The sequence below is a fragment of the Gallus gallus genome, chromosome 1, assembly GCF_016699485.2.
Source record: "Gallus gallus isolate bGalGal1 chromosome 1, bGalGal1.mat.broiler.GRCg7b, whole genome shotgun sequence".
NCBI lineage: Eukaryota > Metazoa > Chordata > Aves > Galliformes > Phasianidae > Gallus > Gallus gallus.
This window is the reverse complement of record NC_052532.1, coordinates 47,002,323-47,021,264: the sequence shown is the minus strand read 5'-3', so window position 1 is coordinate 47,021,264 and position 18,942 is coordinate 47,002,323. Positions and strand designations below refer to the sequence as shown.

The 18,942-nt window shown below is 35.6% G+C and overlaps 1 protein-coding gene across 10 annotated transcripts in view; it reads left to right on the top strand.

The window, feature by feature from the left end:
• The window catches only part of ANKS1B (ankyrin repeat and sterile alpha motif domain containing 1B), a 412,583-nt gene that overhangs the window by 192,877 nt on the left and 200,764 nt on the right, over positions 1-18,942 (top strand). For 9 of the 10 annotated variants that reach the window (XM_040696043.2, XM_025148302.3, XM_015284725.4 and 6 more), the window contains exons 13-14: positions 3,394-3,977; positions 5,977-6,049. In XM_040696043.2, coding sequence (XP_040551977.1) covers positions 3,394-3,977; positions 5,977-6,049 — 657 coding nt within the window. The remainder of the gene's footprint in view (positions 1-3,393; positions 3,978-5,976; positions 6,050-18,942) is intronic. The other variant, NM_001252062.3, reaches the window with a different exon arrangement.

Sequence of the window (18,942 nt, the reverse complement as noted above, 5' to 3'; positions counted from 1 at the left end):
TCTTTCCTAGCCAACCTTTGAAAACTTCCACAGATGGAGACACCACCTGTCTGGATAATCTGTTCTAGGACTATGGTGCTGCATGCATGCTGCATGCTTCTTAACATTCATCATAACTGCATGCTATATTATCTTGACAACCCCAGTCCTTTCTATTGCCCAATACAGCTTTGGTCTGCATTGTTCAAAACAGTGGGGTGAAGGAAGTCTAGCTATGAGATCTTTGCTTCCTTTGTAATATAGTTATCAAAGTTCTTAGTTAAAATTAAAGGTATCAAGGAAAATAAATGATAGCGGTGGCAGCTGAATACTACACAGAGAATATTCCATCTCTGCTGGAGCTGTTTTTGATCGAGGAAAACCAAACTTTATCCAAGTAGTCATTAACAGCAAATTAACAGCAAATGTTTTTTGAATGCTGAATTTGAGACTGTAAGGGGTCTGACTTATAGAACTACTGATGTCAATAACAACTTAGAAAATATTTTGTGTTGTATAATACTAACTACTGTGGACAAAGCAAATTTCAAAGAATATAAAATTGAATGCCCAAAATCTGTGGATATTTTCAGCATGATCTTCTTGTGCCTTATTTCCTGTTTGTCAAATTGAAATGATATCACAATATAGCCTCACTTTATAAAGATACATGAATTCATATTTGTGAACTATGTGGATAATGATCATCATACAAAAGTTTCATGAGGTGCTGACAAATTTGCCATTTTAGGAAGGATTTCAGTGGTATGCAGTAAATAAGCAATAAGTCTACCCTTTTTGAACAAGAAGAATATAATGTGTTGAATTGCTTCTCCACTAAGCAAACTTCAATCTGAATGCTAGATGAAAGAAGCAGTTGTTTGTTTTTTAAACAGTAGGTGATTATGTAAAAAGTGAAAAACAGTGTTAACACGAAAGACTAAATGCTACACAGGCAACGTTTCCATCTTTCTTAAAGTATTTGCTATTACATCTTGATGCCTGGTTGTTTTTTTAAAGGTGAAAGCTAGAGGTAAATATCCATATTCAAGAATATACATATTCTTATGTGTGCAGTACAGTAACTATACTTAAAGATCACACTGCACGCAATATACTTGTACTCTTTCTGTCCATTGCAAAATTCTTCTACTTCAACTAACATAATAACTGAAAATAATGTTTTGATACCGTGTCACTGCTGTAAAGAAGTGAGATACACTTTTTAGTGGTCACTACATACATTTAATGACCACAGAAGAATGAGATTACTCAGAAACAATTTTTGCCTATAGGAGTAAAGTAAACAAAATCAGGGCATGAGATGACATTGGCACTGGACAGGCTGTACTATTAAACTTTTATGTGGATTTTGGCAAGATTTAGCTAAGACCAAGTAGTCCCCACCTAGACAATGCCAGGATGTAGCTCAAGTTTTAGCTGAGGTTGGAGACAATTCCCGATAACTGGATGTGCCAGCTGTCTTGAATCACAGAATCATAGAATGGCCTGGGTTGAAAAGGACCACAATGATCATCTAGTTTCAACCCCCCTGCTATGTACAGAGTCGCCAACCACTAGACCAGGCTGCTCAGAGACACATTCAGCCTGGCCTGTCTTGGATATTAAACAAATAATTCCTCTAGATCCTAAGAATAGTATTTAGCCATTTTTATTTACTAGTATAGATGTAGAAAAGATATTACTGAAGTTTGCCTAGATATTAGTGAAATCCTTGACATACAGGTGTATGTCTTTTCTTTTCCCTGATTTACTATTCCTTCTTTCTTTCCAGAAAAACACATCTGTTTCTTAAGTGAATTCAGTTGACAGCTGTAACACTTGTCTCTGAAACAGTGAAATAGGTTTTAGTTTGTTACTCAGATGTCTGAATGCAGGCATCTGATTATAGTCACTGGTAGTCTAGTCAATACAGTTAACAGAGTAATATAGAGAGTAATAAAAGTAAAGTAAATAAATGAGTAAATAAATAAGTAAGAGTAAATAATAAGTAAGTAGAAGTAAATAAATGTGGAGGTTGGTGGCCCTGCCTGTGGCAGGGGGGTTGGAGATTCATGATCCTTGAAATCCCTTCCAACACGGGCCATTCTGTGATTCTGTGTGATTCTGTAATACAGAGTATTACTATACAGAGTATAGTAATACAGAGAATAATTCACTTAACCACGATATTCAGTGTGCAGCACCACTCTAGGATCCACTGACTTTGTTAAACTGGTCAGAGACCACAGTGGAAGCTTGCATACTTATGTCTTACAGATATATAAAAAGAGATGTCTTAATCTGAAGTTGAATCTCAGCTACTGAATTTTTTTTATGAAAATGAAAAACATCAAAATAAATCATTATATCATTAATATCTTTCATGCTACGTTCACCTTCTAAATTGTAGACTTCTGGTGGCTCTTGCTGTGCATACCGTCCTACATTTAAGAGTCCACTATGTGTATACATGCAACTTCTAGCAAGAATGAGATGTCACCTCTCATGAAATAGTTTCTGAAGATGCAACTTTTAATGAGGATACCGTTATTTGGAATAGAATATGCTAACTTAATGCCATATGGATAGAGTGATGTTATTCATAGGAACATTTCAACTGATAAGTTAGAAAAAAGCACAGGTAGAAAAAGGTCTCAATAATTTTCTTCTGGTCCTTACAGAAACAGATAGAAAAAAGGAGCTACACACTGAGAATTCTGTCAAAAAGTATATTTTTCAGTAGTGCCCTCTTTTTCTGCTAAATTGTTTATAAAACTTGATTCAGTTCTTAAGAAAAATCTTGATTTGCAATTATTTTACAAAGATTTCTATAATTCTGAAGCCATTCTTGTAAGTTCCTTGAAATAAAAATACTCAGAATCTATTCTTTAGAGAGTGTCTGTAAAAAGGCATAATGGAGTAAATTCACTATTTTTTAATGATGACTATTAAAAATATATTAGCAGTTCTGCTGACAATACAGATTTTTTTAATGTGTTTTATTACCTACAAAAGAACTAGCTAATTCCTTGTACAAAGTTGTATTATTTGAACGCATTTCAACTCAGTAACTAATTAGAAGAGACACCTCGAACTGATAGAATAGGAATGAACTGTTTTATTTTATAAATTTACTTTTTCCTGGAATGTATGTGTAGTGCTGAGTAGTTTTGGCTGTCTTTCAACCAGTCAGGATAAATTAATCAAGTTCAAGGAGAGAATTGTTTTTTAAGATAATAATATATCAACTCTTGTCATAAGTATCTTTTCTTTCTGAATAAAAAAATAAAAAAAAAAAACAGGAAGCATAAAAAATATATTTTGCAAAGTAAGTTTTTCATTGCTTACGGTATTCTATTATTCTATTATTTTTTTTTTTTTTTTCTTACAAGATATTCTCTTTCATTTCAGAGTGTCTTTGTCAGGGAGAAACATCCACTGAAAGTGAGCTTCCTGAAGGGCATGCCACTGAGCAGTTTGCAGGTTTACTTCATGGATCATCACCTGCTTGTGACCCACCTGATAACCCACTCCAGCTGTACAGCAAAAGAAATCAATGCACTAGTCCACTGGACAAAAGCATTTTGAGCAAGAGCACAATGCAGCAGATGCAGCTACGAAAAGAAAGCAACACTGATCCTCCTGTTAAGAAGAAAAAGCCACCAGTTGTAAACAGAACCATATTTCATTCTAAAACTAAACCAGTAGAAAATCATACACTGGTTGGCACATCAACAAGGATAAGCGAACAGTGGGTGATTACTACTGGAGGATTTGTTGAGCGAGCATGCACACTTGGGAGAATACGATCTTTACCAAAGACTTTGCTTGAAATGCATTTGTGCAAAAATGTTTCAAAATCTGATTCTAATCTTATCACCCATCCAACAAGTGGCAAAAAAGCAAGAAGCAACTGGAGTGAACCCACACCAAGTCAACAGTGCTCCAAAGGAAATTCTGAGAGAACACCTTCCTTCACATCAGAATGGGAAGAAGTAAGTTTTGGCCATTTTTAAGAACAAGCAATGACATAGTGGTGTGAAAATACTGTTATTTTTTCCTTTTCAGAGATTAAATTACAAGTAGATCTTCCACATTACAAATCCTGAGAATATATCATAGTGTAGTACAAGGTAGTTCTACACCTGGCACAAAATGCTATGCATTTTTATTCAAAATGCTGTATTTTTAATTAAGTCTATTGTTTCCATAGTGAATGAAGTCAACTAGAAGTAATGCTATAATTTGCTGTGACATTGAATTTATTTTCTACTAAAGCCCTCACTGCTGACACTAATAAAATTGGAAAAAGTATTGTAGCAATGGCCATTATTTATATGTTCGCTAATTATTTCCCATCACCACAATGCTTCCCAACAAGAGACATGAGAAAACAGCAGGAATAGACTCTTAAGATTTTTGGTTGATTTTTCATTTCCCAAACCCCCTACAAATAACATATCCTCTAATGGTACACAACATTTGGCACACACTTGATTCTTATGTGAAGTGGGAATACACTTGTAGCTACAATGAATTCAGGGCTACTAAAATAAATTTCTGTCTTGAATGTATGATACACATGCTTGCTCATACAAAAGACTTTATTTTATTTTTACAGCTTGATTTAAAGGAAGTTTTATACAGTTTTCTCCTAACTTTTTTTTCTTTCTACTGTGCTAAGATTCAAAAAATGTAAGCAATTCGTCATAGACATGAAAGCTCCCATCTTACTGAGGAAAATTATGAATGGGAAGTGTTTGTATGTTTACTGCTATTACAGAGAAGCAAGCATTTATCTTTAAAATGACTGCCATGGGACTGTGTATGCATCTCCAGAGTACCATTTTATTTCAGGGAAAAAAAGAAGAGTTTGTTTGTGTAATTGATTACTATTCTAGGAAGATGTTTCCAGCTCATTTAAATGACTGGACTGATAAGATATCTGAAGGTAGTTTTTGTTTAAATGAGAAACTTTCTCGGTGAAAAAGTATGTAGGATGAGATTATGATCTCACTAGCCTAGATAATCTTGAAACTAGTCAGTTTGCTTTTTCAGGAGGAGTTCATGTTTGGTTGTTCTTAAATTAAGAAAAATGCAATTTATCAAAAAAGTAAGTATGAATTCTAATCTGCAGATTCTTACATAAATCCCAAATTTTCTCTTGCCACCAGTGCCAAATACATAGTATTAAAAAAGGAGTCGGTTTTCCTGGTAGTCCTAACATGAACGTCGGTAGAATCTTGTTTGCTCTGTCTGCCTTCTTAGACAACATTGGATTTTTATTTTACTTTTTTGTGTGTTCTGTTCTTATGGAAAATATAGGAGGTATACATTCAGACATCATAGTCTGTACAGTGTAATTTAAAATTACACAAATAAGCTTTGGGATGAATATAGTGCTGTTCCACAAGTGTTATATTGGGGCACAGCTGCATTTCACACCTATGCCAGTGGCCTTGAGGCAGACAGAAAAAAGGGAGCTAGGAAGTTTTCTGGAAATCTTAACATGAATGATTTAGTACTCTATAACACACAAAAAAATATTTTTATGCATTAATATTACTGCTTAAGTTGCTTTCTAGTGAATCGCATCAACCATCAAATAAAATAAGCCTATACAATTAAAATCTATTCTGACAAAGATTTTAGCACATGTACTTTTCTCCTTTGTATCCATGTACAGAAATATGACAAAGTAGCTTCAAAAACTGAGATGACCCTAATCATCAGTAGAACAGGAACTGTAGATAAAGAAACATTAGTTTCATCAGTTTCAAGCTTTAGCTTTCAATGTGTTCAAATATGTTGCAAATTAAAAATCAAAGTGGAGAAGTTAGTTGTCAACATTTGATATTTGCCTTGTTCAATCTTGTTGAACAATCTTATGCTGTTGTCTTAATGAGAGTAATAATGCCAGAATTTCACACATGAAAAACTAAAAATAATGAAGATAGCATTCAGCAATTGTTTTCACTGTTCTCTCTTTTGTAGATTGATAAAATCATGAGTTCCATAGATGCTGGAATTAATACTGGACTCGGAGAGATAAATGATCACACTACAAGTAAGGAAAAACAACTAACTCTTATTTAATTATAACTTAGTTGTCTATACGGAAACCACAGATAAGATATTGCTAAGTAACCTACTGTGTTGAAATCATTTGAAAGTATTTGAATAACCATGAACAGAATCAATGTTGTTTACTTTTAGAGATGCATTAGGACCAGTATCCTGGAGCTGTTACTTTAAATAGCATACTGGAATCATTAACATTGTTTTGAAATCTTATCAGAAAAATGCTTCTTCATAATGAAGCCCTTCTACTAGAGGGATATTTTCCAATCTTTTTCAGCTGAATTTATTTTCTTAATTTTTTTTTTTTAAATTTATTTATTTATTTTTGAATGATAGGATACTCAGTGTATGTGTAGTCCAGTAGCTGCTGTCAGTTTTTAAAGCTGGATAGGCTGGATAGCTGGGCTAAATAGAATGCAGTTCAACAAGACCAAGCGCCGCATCCTTCACTTTTGCCACAAGAACCCCAGGAAATGCTACAGGCTTGGGGTAGAATGGCTGGAAGACTGTGCAGGGGAAATGACCTGGTGGTATTTGTTGATGCTTGGCTGAACGTGAGCCAGCAGTGTGCCCAGGTGGCCAAGAGGGCCAGTGGCATCCTGGCTCATATCAGAAATAGTGATGCCAGCAGAAAAACAGGAACTGATAATCCCTCTGTACTCAGCCCTGGTGAGGCTGCACCTTGAGCACTGTATTCAATTTTGGGCCCTCACTACAAGACATGGAGGCCCTGGAGAGTGTTCAGAGAAGGGCAACGAAGCTGGTGAGGGGTCTGGAGCACAAGTCTTATGGGGAGTGGCTGAAGGAACAGATTGTTCAGTCTGGGGAAGGGGAGGCTCGGGTAGCCTTATCACACTCTACAACTACCTGAAGGGAGGCTGTGGTGAGGTGTGGGTTGCCCTCTTCTCCCATGTAGCTAGGAACAGGACTAGAGGGAATGGCCTCAAGTTGTGCCAGGGGAGATACAGGTTGGATGTTAGGAAAAGCTCCTTCTCAGAGAGAGTGGTCAGGTGCTGGAACAGGATGCCCAGGGAGGTGGTGGATTCAGAACCTCTGGAGGTGTTCAAGAAGTGTTGACATATTGTACTGAGAGACATGGTTTAGTGGGAAATATTGGTGATAGGTGGATGGTTGGACTGGGTGATCTTAGAGGTGCTTTCCAACCTTGGTGATTCTATGATTCTGTGATTCTATGTTATCTAATGCTGTTTTGAGCAAATATTTGGCACAGTACTAAAAATGCTGACAAGCCAGCAACTTGTGTTCACAATGATGGGAAAATTTGCAACCTTCCCTGCTGTGGTGAATTCTAAGAACTCTGTTATGAATAGCTTGTTGGTGTGTTAGCATAAATCCGTCCAACTATGCAGATAAGAATTTTGGTAGTATTTTACTATGTGTTTTTCCTAACTGATGGAAAGAAAACTGACAGGCATGACTGAATAATTTGGTCTGGAGGCATAGTAATGTTAACTCACCTGTACCAGCACATTCCTGAGGCACAGTAATGTTAACTCACTTGTACTGGCATGTTTCTGCTAGGAATTCCATGCAATTCCATAGGTTTGTGTATCAGTCAGAGGACTATGTACACATCTTATTACTTAAGATTAAAGAATATTATTTTAACAACCATCCATTTCATGAAGCATCATATCTGTACCGGCTAAAACTGTCATTAATTAAGCAGTGTTGACACAGCTACTTTAATGTCTTCCGGACAGTGAGAAGAGAATCTAGGAAAATGAGTAAATAACTGATTTGAATACAAATATGATTGCAGATGCAGATTTTGTTTTGGTAAAAAAGGAGGGGAGCAATATGATACCTGCTAGGCATATTGTTCTGGAAGGCTGTTTTTTCTTTCTGAAACTTGTAGTGTTTGTAGGGAGAATTATTCATCTCCTAGCTTTATGCTTGGAGATCGTAGCATCTGAAGATACTGTAAGAAATTCAGGATTTGCTGCTTATTATTTTTTATCCTGATAATACACAGTCAGTGCACTCAAAATGAGGCCTCTATTAAGAAACAACAAGAGCTGTGCTTGAGACAAAAGCAAAGATATGAGTACACAGATTTGCATAACATAGGGAAATGCAAGCACTATTATGTCCCTTCCTTTGACTAGCCACCATTTCTTTTTCTTGTAATATCAAAAAAAAATCTCAGAGCAACACTTGTCATCAGGCATTTTGTGACTTCTTCTGTACACATTATTTTTCTTGGCATTGAAATGTGGCATTTGGTTCTTCAGCTTTTTCAACTGACAGGAGATCTTTTTGTTTCTTTCCCCAGAAGGGACTCTTGACTTGCAACTTTCCTGTTTGGTGTGCAGCTGCCTGCAAACCAACGTTTTTTTTCCTTTCTGTCATCTCCTAATGGTCTTCAGCTTGTTTATAATTATGATTTGATTTTGCTCTTAATGATGAAATCAAGTTATATGTATTATGAATCAAACCAAAACTACATTTCTGTAAATGTAATCAACACACAGACTGTAATGAAGACATCTCTTTCAGTTACATTTTCTTTCTGTTGTATATTCCTCAGAGTTCTTGCCTAATTCTATGCAGTTTTGGTGTTGTCTGGATCCCAGTGCATTTTATGTAGTTTCATCTGCCCAAGTGCTGTAGCACTAAGGACATAAACTCCATCTCAGAACTTGACATCCACCTTTTCTCTTCCTAGCTCTGTGCTACTATTTCAGATTATGTGGCCTATAACTTGGAAGGAAAACTAAGTATTATCGATAGTAATCTGAAATACTTCATCTGTTACATATAAATATATGAGTTTTGGTAGCTGTATAAATATATATATTATATATATATATAAATTAATCAATAGAGATTAAAAATTAAAAATGAATTATTTAATGTTTATGCTGTACAAGTGAAGAAAATTTCTGTTCATGTAGATCTGAAACCAGCTAAATTATTGAGCACTGTTTTTGGGAAGTTTCACTTTTCTTGTCTAACATATTTATAGAGAAAGTTTTGACATTATTTAAAAAATACAATGTGTGCCTTAAGATCTTGAACATGCTATTAATTAGAGCTATTGAATATCAGTTGGTATCCCTGAAAGCAAAGAAGGATATGGTTGTTCTTGGTACAAATCCAAAACCATAGGACTTGACAGCAACTAGAGATTTGGTTATCATGGCAGTTGTTCGAAAAGAAGGCTGCCAAGGAAAACAAGTCTCAAGGAGGGAGATGTCAATAAATATAAGGAATTTATTTATAAAAATTTCTAAGATGCAAATTTCCCTGGAAGCGTTCAAGGCTGGGTTGGATGTGATCTTGAGCAACCTGGTCTAGTGGAAGATGTCCCTGCCCATGACCAGGAGGTTAGAAGATCTTTAAGGTCACCCAAACCATTCTGTGATTCTGTGAAATTTTGAGTTCTTCAGCAGAACACTACTAAAGACATAATTATGAGGCCACACTAGTTGAAAAAAATGTAAGTAAACTAGCTTGCATAAATTGTCATATCTTCTTTCAACTTAGAAATAATGAGGAAAATTTCTCTTTCTGCTAAAGACAGAAGAATAATGCAAGCAGGTACAGACAAGCCAGAAGTGCCAAAGCACTCAGTGAGATGCAACTAGCAATATAAATAAAGATTTAATATAATTACATTGGTATGTTAATAAGGAAAAGAAGAACAAAGAAATCTTTGGCACCTTAGAGAGGTACTGTAAGAAGGGGAAAGCTGCTCACAGTAGGTACAGAGAAGGCAAAAATGTACAATAACCTTTTATCACACGCTACCCAAAAATGTCATCAGTGAGCATATGGCATGTACAGCTAATCCTAGGGCTAGAACCTCATGGTAGATAAGGAAAGAGCAGGTTTTTTTTAGCTTAGATATCTTAAAATTGATTTGATTAACTCCATTTTCTGTTTCATAACTACTGTCTGAAATAAGCTTAGACCCAACAGTGGTGGGTTGTTTGTTTTTTTTTGTTTGAGAATTTTTGGAGTTACCAACAGACTAAAGGAGCATAATGTAGAGCTTATATTTAAAAGGAGTGAGGAAGGAGAAAGTGAGGAATTATTTTCAATTCATAGAAGAGTTGCTGAGAAACTTAGTATAGAAAATAACAATGAAATAAGTAACAGATAACATGGATTTGTCAAGAGCAAAATTACTAAGGCAGTCTAATATTTTGCTATTAGCACATATCAGCTTTTATAGGCAAGGAAAATCAACAGAAGTATTCTGATTTCAGCTAAACCTTTAACAACGTCTCACATATTTTTCTTTTGAGCAAATTAAGTAAGCATGGCTTGATGAAAATAAGGTTAGGTTAGGTGGATAAATCTCAACCTTTATGTCTAAATTTAAACTTCTACTATGGAGACTACATTAAGGACATCCAAACTAGTTGTACGTAGCTAGATAAGCAGGCACTTTCTCATCACCGTTCATCAGCAAAATGTCTGAAGCATAGCAGATGGCATCGGAAGTATCAATCAAGGGAGCCTAGAGGACTTCCTCAGATGTAGATGTCTAAAACTAGCTGAGATGAATCTCCATGTCTTCTCTCTAGGACAAAATTTTAAGGACAAATATAATGAAGCGTTCAAATCTATTTTTAGGGAAATTATGACCTCTGATACGTTCAGCATATTCTTAAAGATTTATAGATATTTGCCACATATTAAAAAATCAGTTGAGGTAAAACTAATCTTATCTAGAGTCACTTGAATGGGTTGGATTTTAAGTCCTTTCAGCCCTCTCTGTAATTAATCTACTTTGATAACATGATTTAGATTGAACTCATCTAGAAGGTGGAGTTTAGTAAATTGAACAGCTGTCCTTTTTTTTTTTTTTTTTTTTTTTTTTTTTACCAGCATAGTAGATACTTCTACTGATTAGTAACATATATTTTGCAAAGGATTTAGAAAAGCTAATATCTTTAAATATCAGCCATCTGTGCTTCTCTGGTAAAAAGAAGAAACACTTCAATTTCGTATTTTCTTTGCCTAATTATAAACATATTTTTCTAGAATAAAAATCTCTTTCAAGGCATGCTAAGCAGTATTTCTGTTAGTTGGAGCCCAGTAGCTGTTCAGATGTATATGATTCAGAGGTTATTCTGCAAGTCATTAGAAAAGGAACGATCAAGGAGTTTTCTACTTTGGAGATAACTTTTCAGCATGGGTAATGGCTATCATATCATCATGATTAAAGTAAAGATTGTTTCAAACCAGAGTAATTAAAAAAAAGACAAGGAAAATAATTATGAAAAGTAATTCCATATCAAGTCGGTCTACAATCAGCTTAGGACTGAGCTGGCATGTTCTAGCACATGGAAGCTGATTTACAATCTCATAATTCTGTTAATGATTAATTATTGTTTGGATACTGTCCATAGATATAGTGCAAGTACACTGTAGTCAAGTTTTCTTTGCTTAGTTGAACACGTCCCTGCCCCCTCACTAAAAGACATGGAGACCCTGAAGCATGTCCAAAGCATCAAAATAAAGCTGGCGAAGGGTCTGAAGCACAAGTCTTATAAGGACAGGAGGAAGGAACTGGAATTCAGTCTGGAGAAGTGGAGGCTTATAGCTCTCTACGATAACCTGAAAGGCGGTTGTAGTGAGGTGGGGGTCGATTTCTTCTCACAGGTAACAGCAATAGGATGAGAGGTAATGGCCTCAAGTTGTATCAGGGGAGGTCCAGGTTGGATGTTAGGAACCATTTCTTTTTAGATGGAGTGATGATACATTGGAACAGGCTGATCAGGGAGGTGGTGGAGTATTGAATACCTTGGAGGTATTCAAGAAACATGGAGATGTAGCACTGAGACTGCCTGAATGAATGGTTTTCAAAGATTAGTGCTGAATTACAGTAGAACATGAAGAACTGTATTAGAATGCATTTTGTGGTATAATTTCTTTGATCATTCTTACAGGGATGCAAGTTATAAGCATTCATCACAGAAAAGTTTTTTCTGTGTTTGTTTTGTCTTGTCTACTGATATGAACAAAGTTATTATCAATGAATTCTCATTCTCAATTTAGAGAAAATTACAAGAAATTTTCCACTTCAGGTTTGTGAGATATGTGAGTTTGAGAATTAAGGTTGTGAAAGTAAAGCAGATATGACTTCAGTAGAAAAGGAAAAATGGGTTCAGGTGGGACCACAGCCAGAAAAGCTGAGTGAGAGGAATAAGAGTTCACATTATGCCCTGCACAACTTTAACACGTAATAGAAATTGCACGGATCTTTGACTGCCAAAAGCTACATGCTCAGCTTCCTCTGTTTCTCCCATCTGTTTCACTGCCACTGTTCAGACATGAAACCTTCATCTTACCTAGTAGAGCTCTGCCTATAAAAGCTAATGTTTCACTCCAAAGAAATCCAACTTTATTTTAACAAATGAAGACTTGTTAGGCTGGCCCTTTTCTGTTTGCTGCCATATGGTTTCAGTTTTGGCAAAGTGGTCTTCCTCCAAAGCTGTTAATATCCTCCCTCCTCAAGGGCAGAAAAGAGATAAAATATAAGTACTTAATTAAGGCAGAACTTTAATTAGATATGTGTAGGCATGTTGGCATAAGGCAATTTTCACAGCAATAAGTTATATATTTGAAAGTATGTACTTCAATTGTAATTTAGTGTCTATTTTGTCTAGTTACTTCTCTGTTTTAAATCTTTATGTGGTCAAACTAAGTGCTCTGATAGAGTGGGTTCAATTCATGGATTTTAATAAAACGAGTCATGCACCCTCTCACAAAGTGGGAGCCCTCTTAAGCTTATAGTTTTGAATCCACAACTCTGACTTTGCAATAGCCAACCATAACAACTAGACTAAGGATAACATCACTTCCCTCCCAACTCCCGCCCTGTCATTGAAACTGATATGTTGTGCAAAAAGATGAAAATATCTCTAGCATCATAAAGAGGGAAAAAATATCCAGAGGGATCCTGACTTTTTAACTGAGAGAAAAGAGACTTGAGAGCAGAGATCTCCAGCAACTGGTCTCTCCTCCCAGTGCTGTTTGATGCTTCAATAGCAAATGCGTATACAGTTTGAAATTTTTGAACTGCAAACTCTATCATCATTTATAGGACTGCGCTGTAGGGAATAGGCTCTTATCTTTGAGTCTGATTCTGCACTTCCAACTCCAAAGTAAAGAGTGGATTTTAAATCAGAATAGCAGAATCACTGGAAGGAATTCAAGCAACTAAAATCAATAAGAGACGTTATGGAAGTGGGAGGTGATGTTTATTTATACAAAACCATTTTCAGGCACTCACATTCTCTTACAAATGGTCTTTGTGTGTGTGTCCATCCACACTGGGTCCACAGGCACTTGGACCCTGCACAGAAGACAAAAGATGCTCATTACTGTATCCTTATCACATCTATTGGATTGCTTTTGATTAGCAATAACTTCTTGGGATCAATCTTTAGGAATCAACAGTTGTTATGGTGTGATTGTTTGATTTAGAATTTTGCTTACTACAGTGGTGCTCATTGTTTTTGCTTTGTTGTCTTGGGCTAGAGATTGTCTTTCTTTTGAAATAACAAAGAGACAAATAAGATGTGATGTTCTGTAATGTTGCTATCTTCCTGTGTAGTCTGCAGGGTCTTCTGCTAACAAATTATCTGTGCTCTTGTTTTATTAGAGTGCATTCCTTTTGTCTTGATAAAAATACAGTTCTTAGTGTTTTGCCCCTGTCAGTTATGTGCTTGGTTATCAATGCAGACCATGCTCACAACCCTTTCTACCACTATTTCTTCTGATGCTTTCACGCATGTGTTTCTATGCATGCATCATTCATACCTATCTTCATATTTCTTTCACAAATCTTTGCATTTCACATGATCTCAATAGTAATTGAGGTTCATGTGATTGACTAGGTTACAAATAGTGGAGAACAGAAGTCATAAAATTGTAAATTATCTAGAAGTATTTTTGACATTTACTGAGAACATGATAGTCATAATGAATTCACGCCACTGAACTTATCCAGAGATCATATAAATTCTCAAGAAGAAAACATAAATAATGGGATTAGTGTTCTGTTGACTACTACATTGTAAAAGCCTAATAAAAGATACAGACGCATCTGTTTTAACGATCCATTGAATACCAAAATAAACCTTACAGATGACTAGGCAAACTGCAGGATAATTGTAGGACTTTCTGCTATGTTTTATAATAAATGCAATGGGAGTTGGATGTAAAAAACAGCAAGCATTTCTTTCATTTTTGGTTATTCATTGACAATTTTTAACTTGCAGCATCATAAATGTAGTTTTCAGCTATATACTCTTCTTAAAACAATTAATCAGAGCTGCTTTTGCAGCATCCTACTAAAAATGAAAGCACAGACTAAATAGAAAGGGCAGTAAAAATGTAGGTAATCAGGTTGTTTTTAACCAGATAGGCTGTAATTCCAATGAACTTTCTTTTTGCAATTCCAATCTCACTGCAAGTATCTACCAACATGTACCTTTTTTGTGTGTCCATACTTTTCGTGTCTTCTGTTAGACTTTGTCCTAAACTGTTTGCAAAGCAATTCAAGGATTATATTCACAGATTTGAAAAAAATCATTTCTGGAATATACTGGAATATATATATTCTGGAACATATTAGAAAGAATAGAGGCAATTAATAACAAACAAGGAAGCTTAAGAAAATAGAACAATAGTATATAAACATTATTGATGTTTATTAGTGAATCAATGTAAAGCCTAATTCTTGAGAATTCTTTTTTTTGTTTTGTTTTCTATTTGTGACCATCAGATTGTCTTACACAAAATTTAGATACACTGTAATAGAACTGCTTGAGAAGCAAAGCATGATGTTTAAGCATGTTTGGAAATGACAGTACTATTAAGAAAATCACCCTTAAATGAATAATAGTTATCCACGCTTTTAAAAGTTTGAATGTATTTCCCTATATTGCCTAATTGATGAGAATAAAACCAATCTGAACTTCAATTAATTGGTTGTGAAAGCATCTTCAAAAATACTATTTCTCACATAACCACCAGGATTCTATTTATAGCAAATGGGCCCCTAATCTTTAAGTCTATTTGAAAGTCATTCTGAGGATCATGATATTATTACTCCAGTCTACTCACTGTCAGATCTACCTCATTGAGTTGTATGAATTCTATCTTTTTCTAGAATAGGGCTAAACACTGCAGAGCTATGCCCATATATATAGGAGATTGTTTGGAGACTTCAGAACATGAAGCCATGAAACAATGGCTTAAAACATTTTTGAAGTTATTTCCAGTAGAAATGAGGCTTTGCCATTTTCTTCTCTGAACTATTTCAGTTCAAAGGGAGCATTCAGAATGTGTGCTTTCCACAGGGATAGTTTGTCTGGATTTTACAAAATTAGAACAATAGAATCATAGAATCCTTAGAATTGGAAGGGACCTTTAAAGATCGTCTGGTCCAACTCCCCCACAATGAACAGGGACACCACAGCTAGATCAGGTTGCCCAGGGCCTTATCCAGCCTGGCCTTGAAAGTCTACAGGGACAGAGAATCAACCACATCACTAGGCAACCTGTTTCAGTGCCTCACCAGCCTTGCTATAAAAGACTTTTTCCTTAATCTAACCTAAATCTGCTCTCTTTAAGCTTGAAATTAATGTCAGAATATTTGCTCGTGTGCTTAAAAAGTGACAAGCTAATGGTGCTCGCACTTTATAATGCTCTCATAAGTATCGCACTGTAATTCCAGAGGATAAGAGACATTTATTTCAAGCTATGATAAACTATATGAAAAGAAAATGATCAGATTAATTGATATTTTTATGTTCAGCTTTCTTCTTGTAGTTTAATCTGGACCTTGCAACTGCGTAATCATTTGCACCCATGTATATTAATTTTGAATTAATCCGATGTCACTGAATTGAAGAGCATTTATTTCTTAAAATCAATTTTAGTATCAGTGACAAAATGTATGCAAAATAGGAATTAGCACCTCTGTGGAGTTAAAAGTACGTGTTGAAAAATGAGTCTTTCACAGTCTGTGGCCAGGCAATACTTGAGAGCAGAAATTCTGAAATAGACTTTATGAAAATCATAAAGTGATTACCAAGAGTAAATCTCTAAAATTTTGTTGAATATCTTGGTTGGTTTTTTATCTCAGACAAAATTAATATTGCTCTTTTACTTGAGCACCAAATACATGAGAGTTGGTGATTTTCTGGCCAGTAAGTCCATGAGGGAGTTTTGCATAAAATATATAAGGATTTCAGTGTGCTAAAATTGAAGTAATAACAGTGTCCTGAAAATTTGGTTGATTCACTCATCTTTCCTTCTTAATGTAGTAGTCTTCAGATTTAAATAGACATGAATCCTTGGAAACTCACATTTCTAGTAATCACAAGAACATCACATGCTAGTTAAAAATCTTTGGCTTATTATAGATTTTACAGCACAGAATTGTTTCTAGATATAGTTCCATCTACAGAAAAATAATTAATTTAAGAAATTGAACTAACTGAAGTATATTCATTTGCTTTCTAACCCAGACTGTTAACCTGAATTTGGGATCATAACACTTGAATCTTTGTCTTCTTTCCTTGTCATTTGTTCAGGAAGATAGTGTGTTTGAATGCCTTAAAACCCTCCAAGAATTATTTGCTTTTATATTTGCTACCTCTACTTCCTTACTTCACAACCTATGATGTGAGAAACTTTCCAAATCTTTGTTTTTCTGCTTTTACTCTCCGTTGCCTTTAGCTCTGTATTGCAACTCTTAAAGGGTTGGAGTTAAATTACTGTTTGCTAATATGAGTTAGCATTAAATGCTAATAATAGCATTTATTGTAAAGCTGTGAACTGTTCTGATATCTACTTCTAAAGTATATTTATTATTCATGACCATGTATGCATTTGGATAAATATTTTATATGAATTCTGCAGTTTGACTGTTTTTCTATTTAAGGGATGTGATGGACCACCTCAGTTACTTAACGATACTTCTGTTGTCTGGTAGGCTGTTTGAAATATTTTAGAGAGTGTAATTACAAAGAACAAATTATCTTCTTGGTACACAGATCCCCTCATTTGCAGATATATAGCATCCACATAGAGACCAATAATTCCTCTCAAATTTATGCAAGCAAAAATGTATGTTAATGAAAATTTCCAAACAGTGAGTATCAGGCAATGTAGCTAAGCAGCTCACAACTAGAATTTAAGATAATTTAAGAATAACTGTAAGTGTTGTTTTCAATTATTCAACTAGCTCTAGTTTTGATCTTACTTTAGTATAGGAAATTATCATCATCATGCTATAAAATGTTAGCGAAACCAGTTTGACTTGTACATTTTCAGTTAATCTACAGCCTGTAGGACCACTTGAGCTTCTGCTGAGATCCAATAGCCTTGACAAAGGAATGATGGAAGAAATGATGCCTGGAAAATAATTAGGAAACTTGTCTATGAAGTTATGTTCCTATCATTTCAATTTCTAATACAAAATGTCACACAGTAGTAGGTTTAATGCCACAAAAGGTGTTCAAACTGTCTGTAGGCATCAATGCAGATTCCTGATACATGATCCTAGTCTCCTTCTGTGGGTAGGAGAGGACAATTCAGAGTTCCTGCTTCATTGGTGGGAGAGTCAAGAAGTTAAGAGTGAAAAAGCTCACAGATAGGATGAGCAGAGTTTATGTAACTTCATCCATATGCAAACAGTCCAGTGAATTGCCAGCACGCCCATCCACTCAGTAATTTCTTTATTGTCCATTGAGAGATATTGCAGTTTTCTTTTGGTATTGCAGACTTTTCTAGCAAGGGAGCAACATTATAGAAGGTGGTCAGATTTAGAGGTTTTTCTATAAGACAAGTTTCTATTGAGACTTTTTGTAAGGGAGAAGAGTGGACCAGTCATTCCCTAGTGGTAGCAAGCTGTGCCCTCACTCCTTGGCTGTAGTCCCACAGAGCCAGGTGCTGGTAACAGGCTCCATCAGTGGCCCTGATGATGGCCCCCAATGAGGAGTGACAAGCCAAGTCTAGGGTCCACATAGGGAACATAGCTTGGCACAGAAGTGGATGAGGTCTGAGACAAGAATGAAGAGAAGGCTATAACATGGATTCCTAGTTAATGAAGGATGCAAGACTGAAAACTGGACCAGAAAAAAAAACAACCAAGGAAAAAAAAAAAAAAAACCAACACAGCGTATGCCTGAGAGGTCTATACAGGATGTGAAGTACCTGGTATTAAAGTCTTGTATTGATCTAGGAGGTAGGTCCAGAGGCAGGTATACAGACTTGCCCCGTTGCAGCATCACTTGTGAGGGAACTGATGGCCTCAGACTGAGCCAAAATGTGCTTCTATACCATGGACAGGGTGGAAAAGATCCCAGGAGATCACAGCAGAGACAGCAAGGCTCATTGGTGGCATACAGATTCTGATACATCTACTTTTTATTCATTATTATAATTTTGCCTTATCATATCAGTGAAAGTGGTATGTCTTATCAGTTTATATATTATTTATTTTCTGAGATTTTGAGCATTGCAGGGAAGAAATGGTTGAGGAGTTTTTCATTGCTATTTTTAATTAAAGAGCTTCAAGGTTCCTTTGCTCCCACTTAAATATATGATTTCCAGTACAGATTGAGAGTCCCATCTTTACAATGCACTGCCAGTTTATGCCAAAGAGATGTTCTCCTGTATTCAATCATTATAAATATTGAATCACAGAATCATAGAATATCTCAAGTTAGAAGGGACTGGCAAGGATCATGGAGTCCAAACCCTGGCTCCAGAGAAGGCCAACCAAAACTCAAGCTCTATTTCTGAGAGCATTGTATAAACAATACTTGAACTTCGGCAAGCTTTGTGCCATGACCACAGCCCTGGGGAGCCTGTTCCAGTTAAATC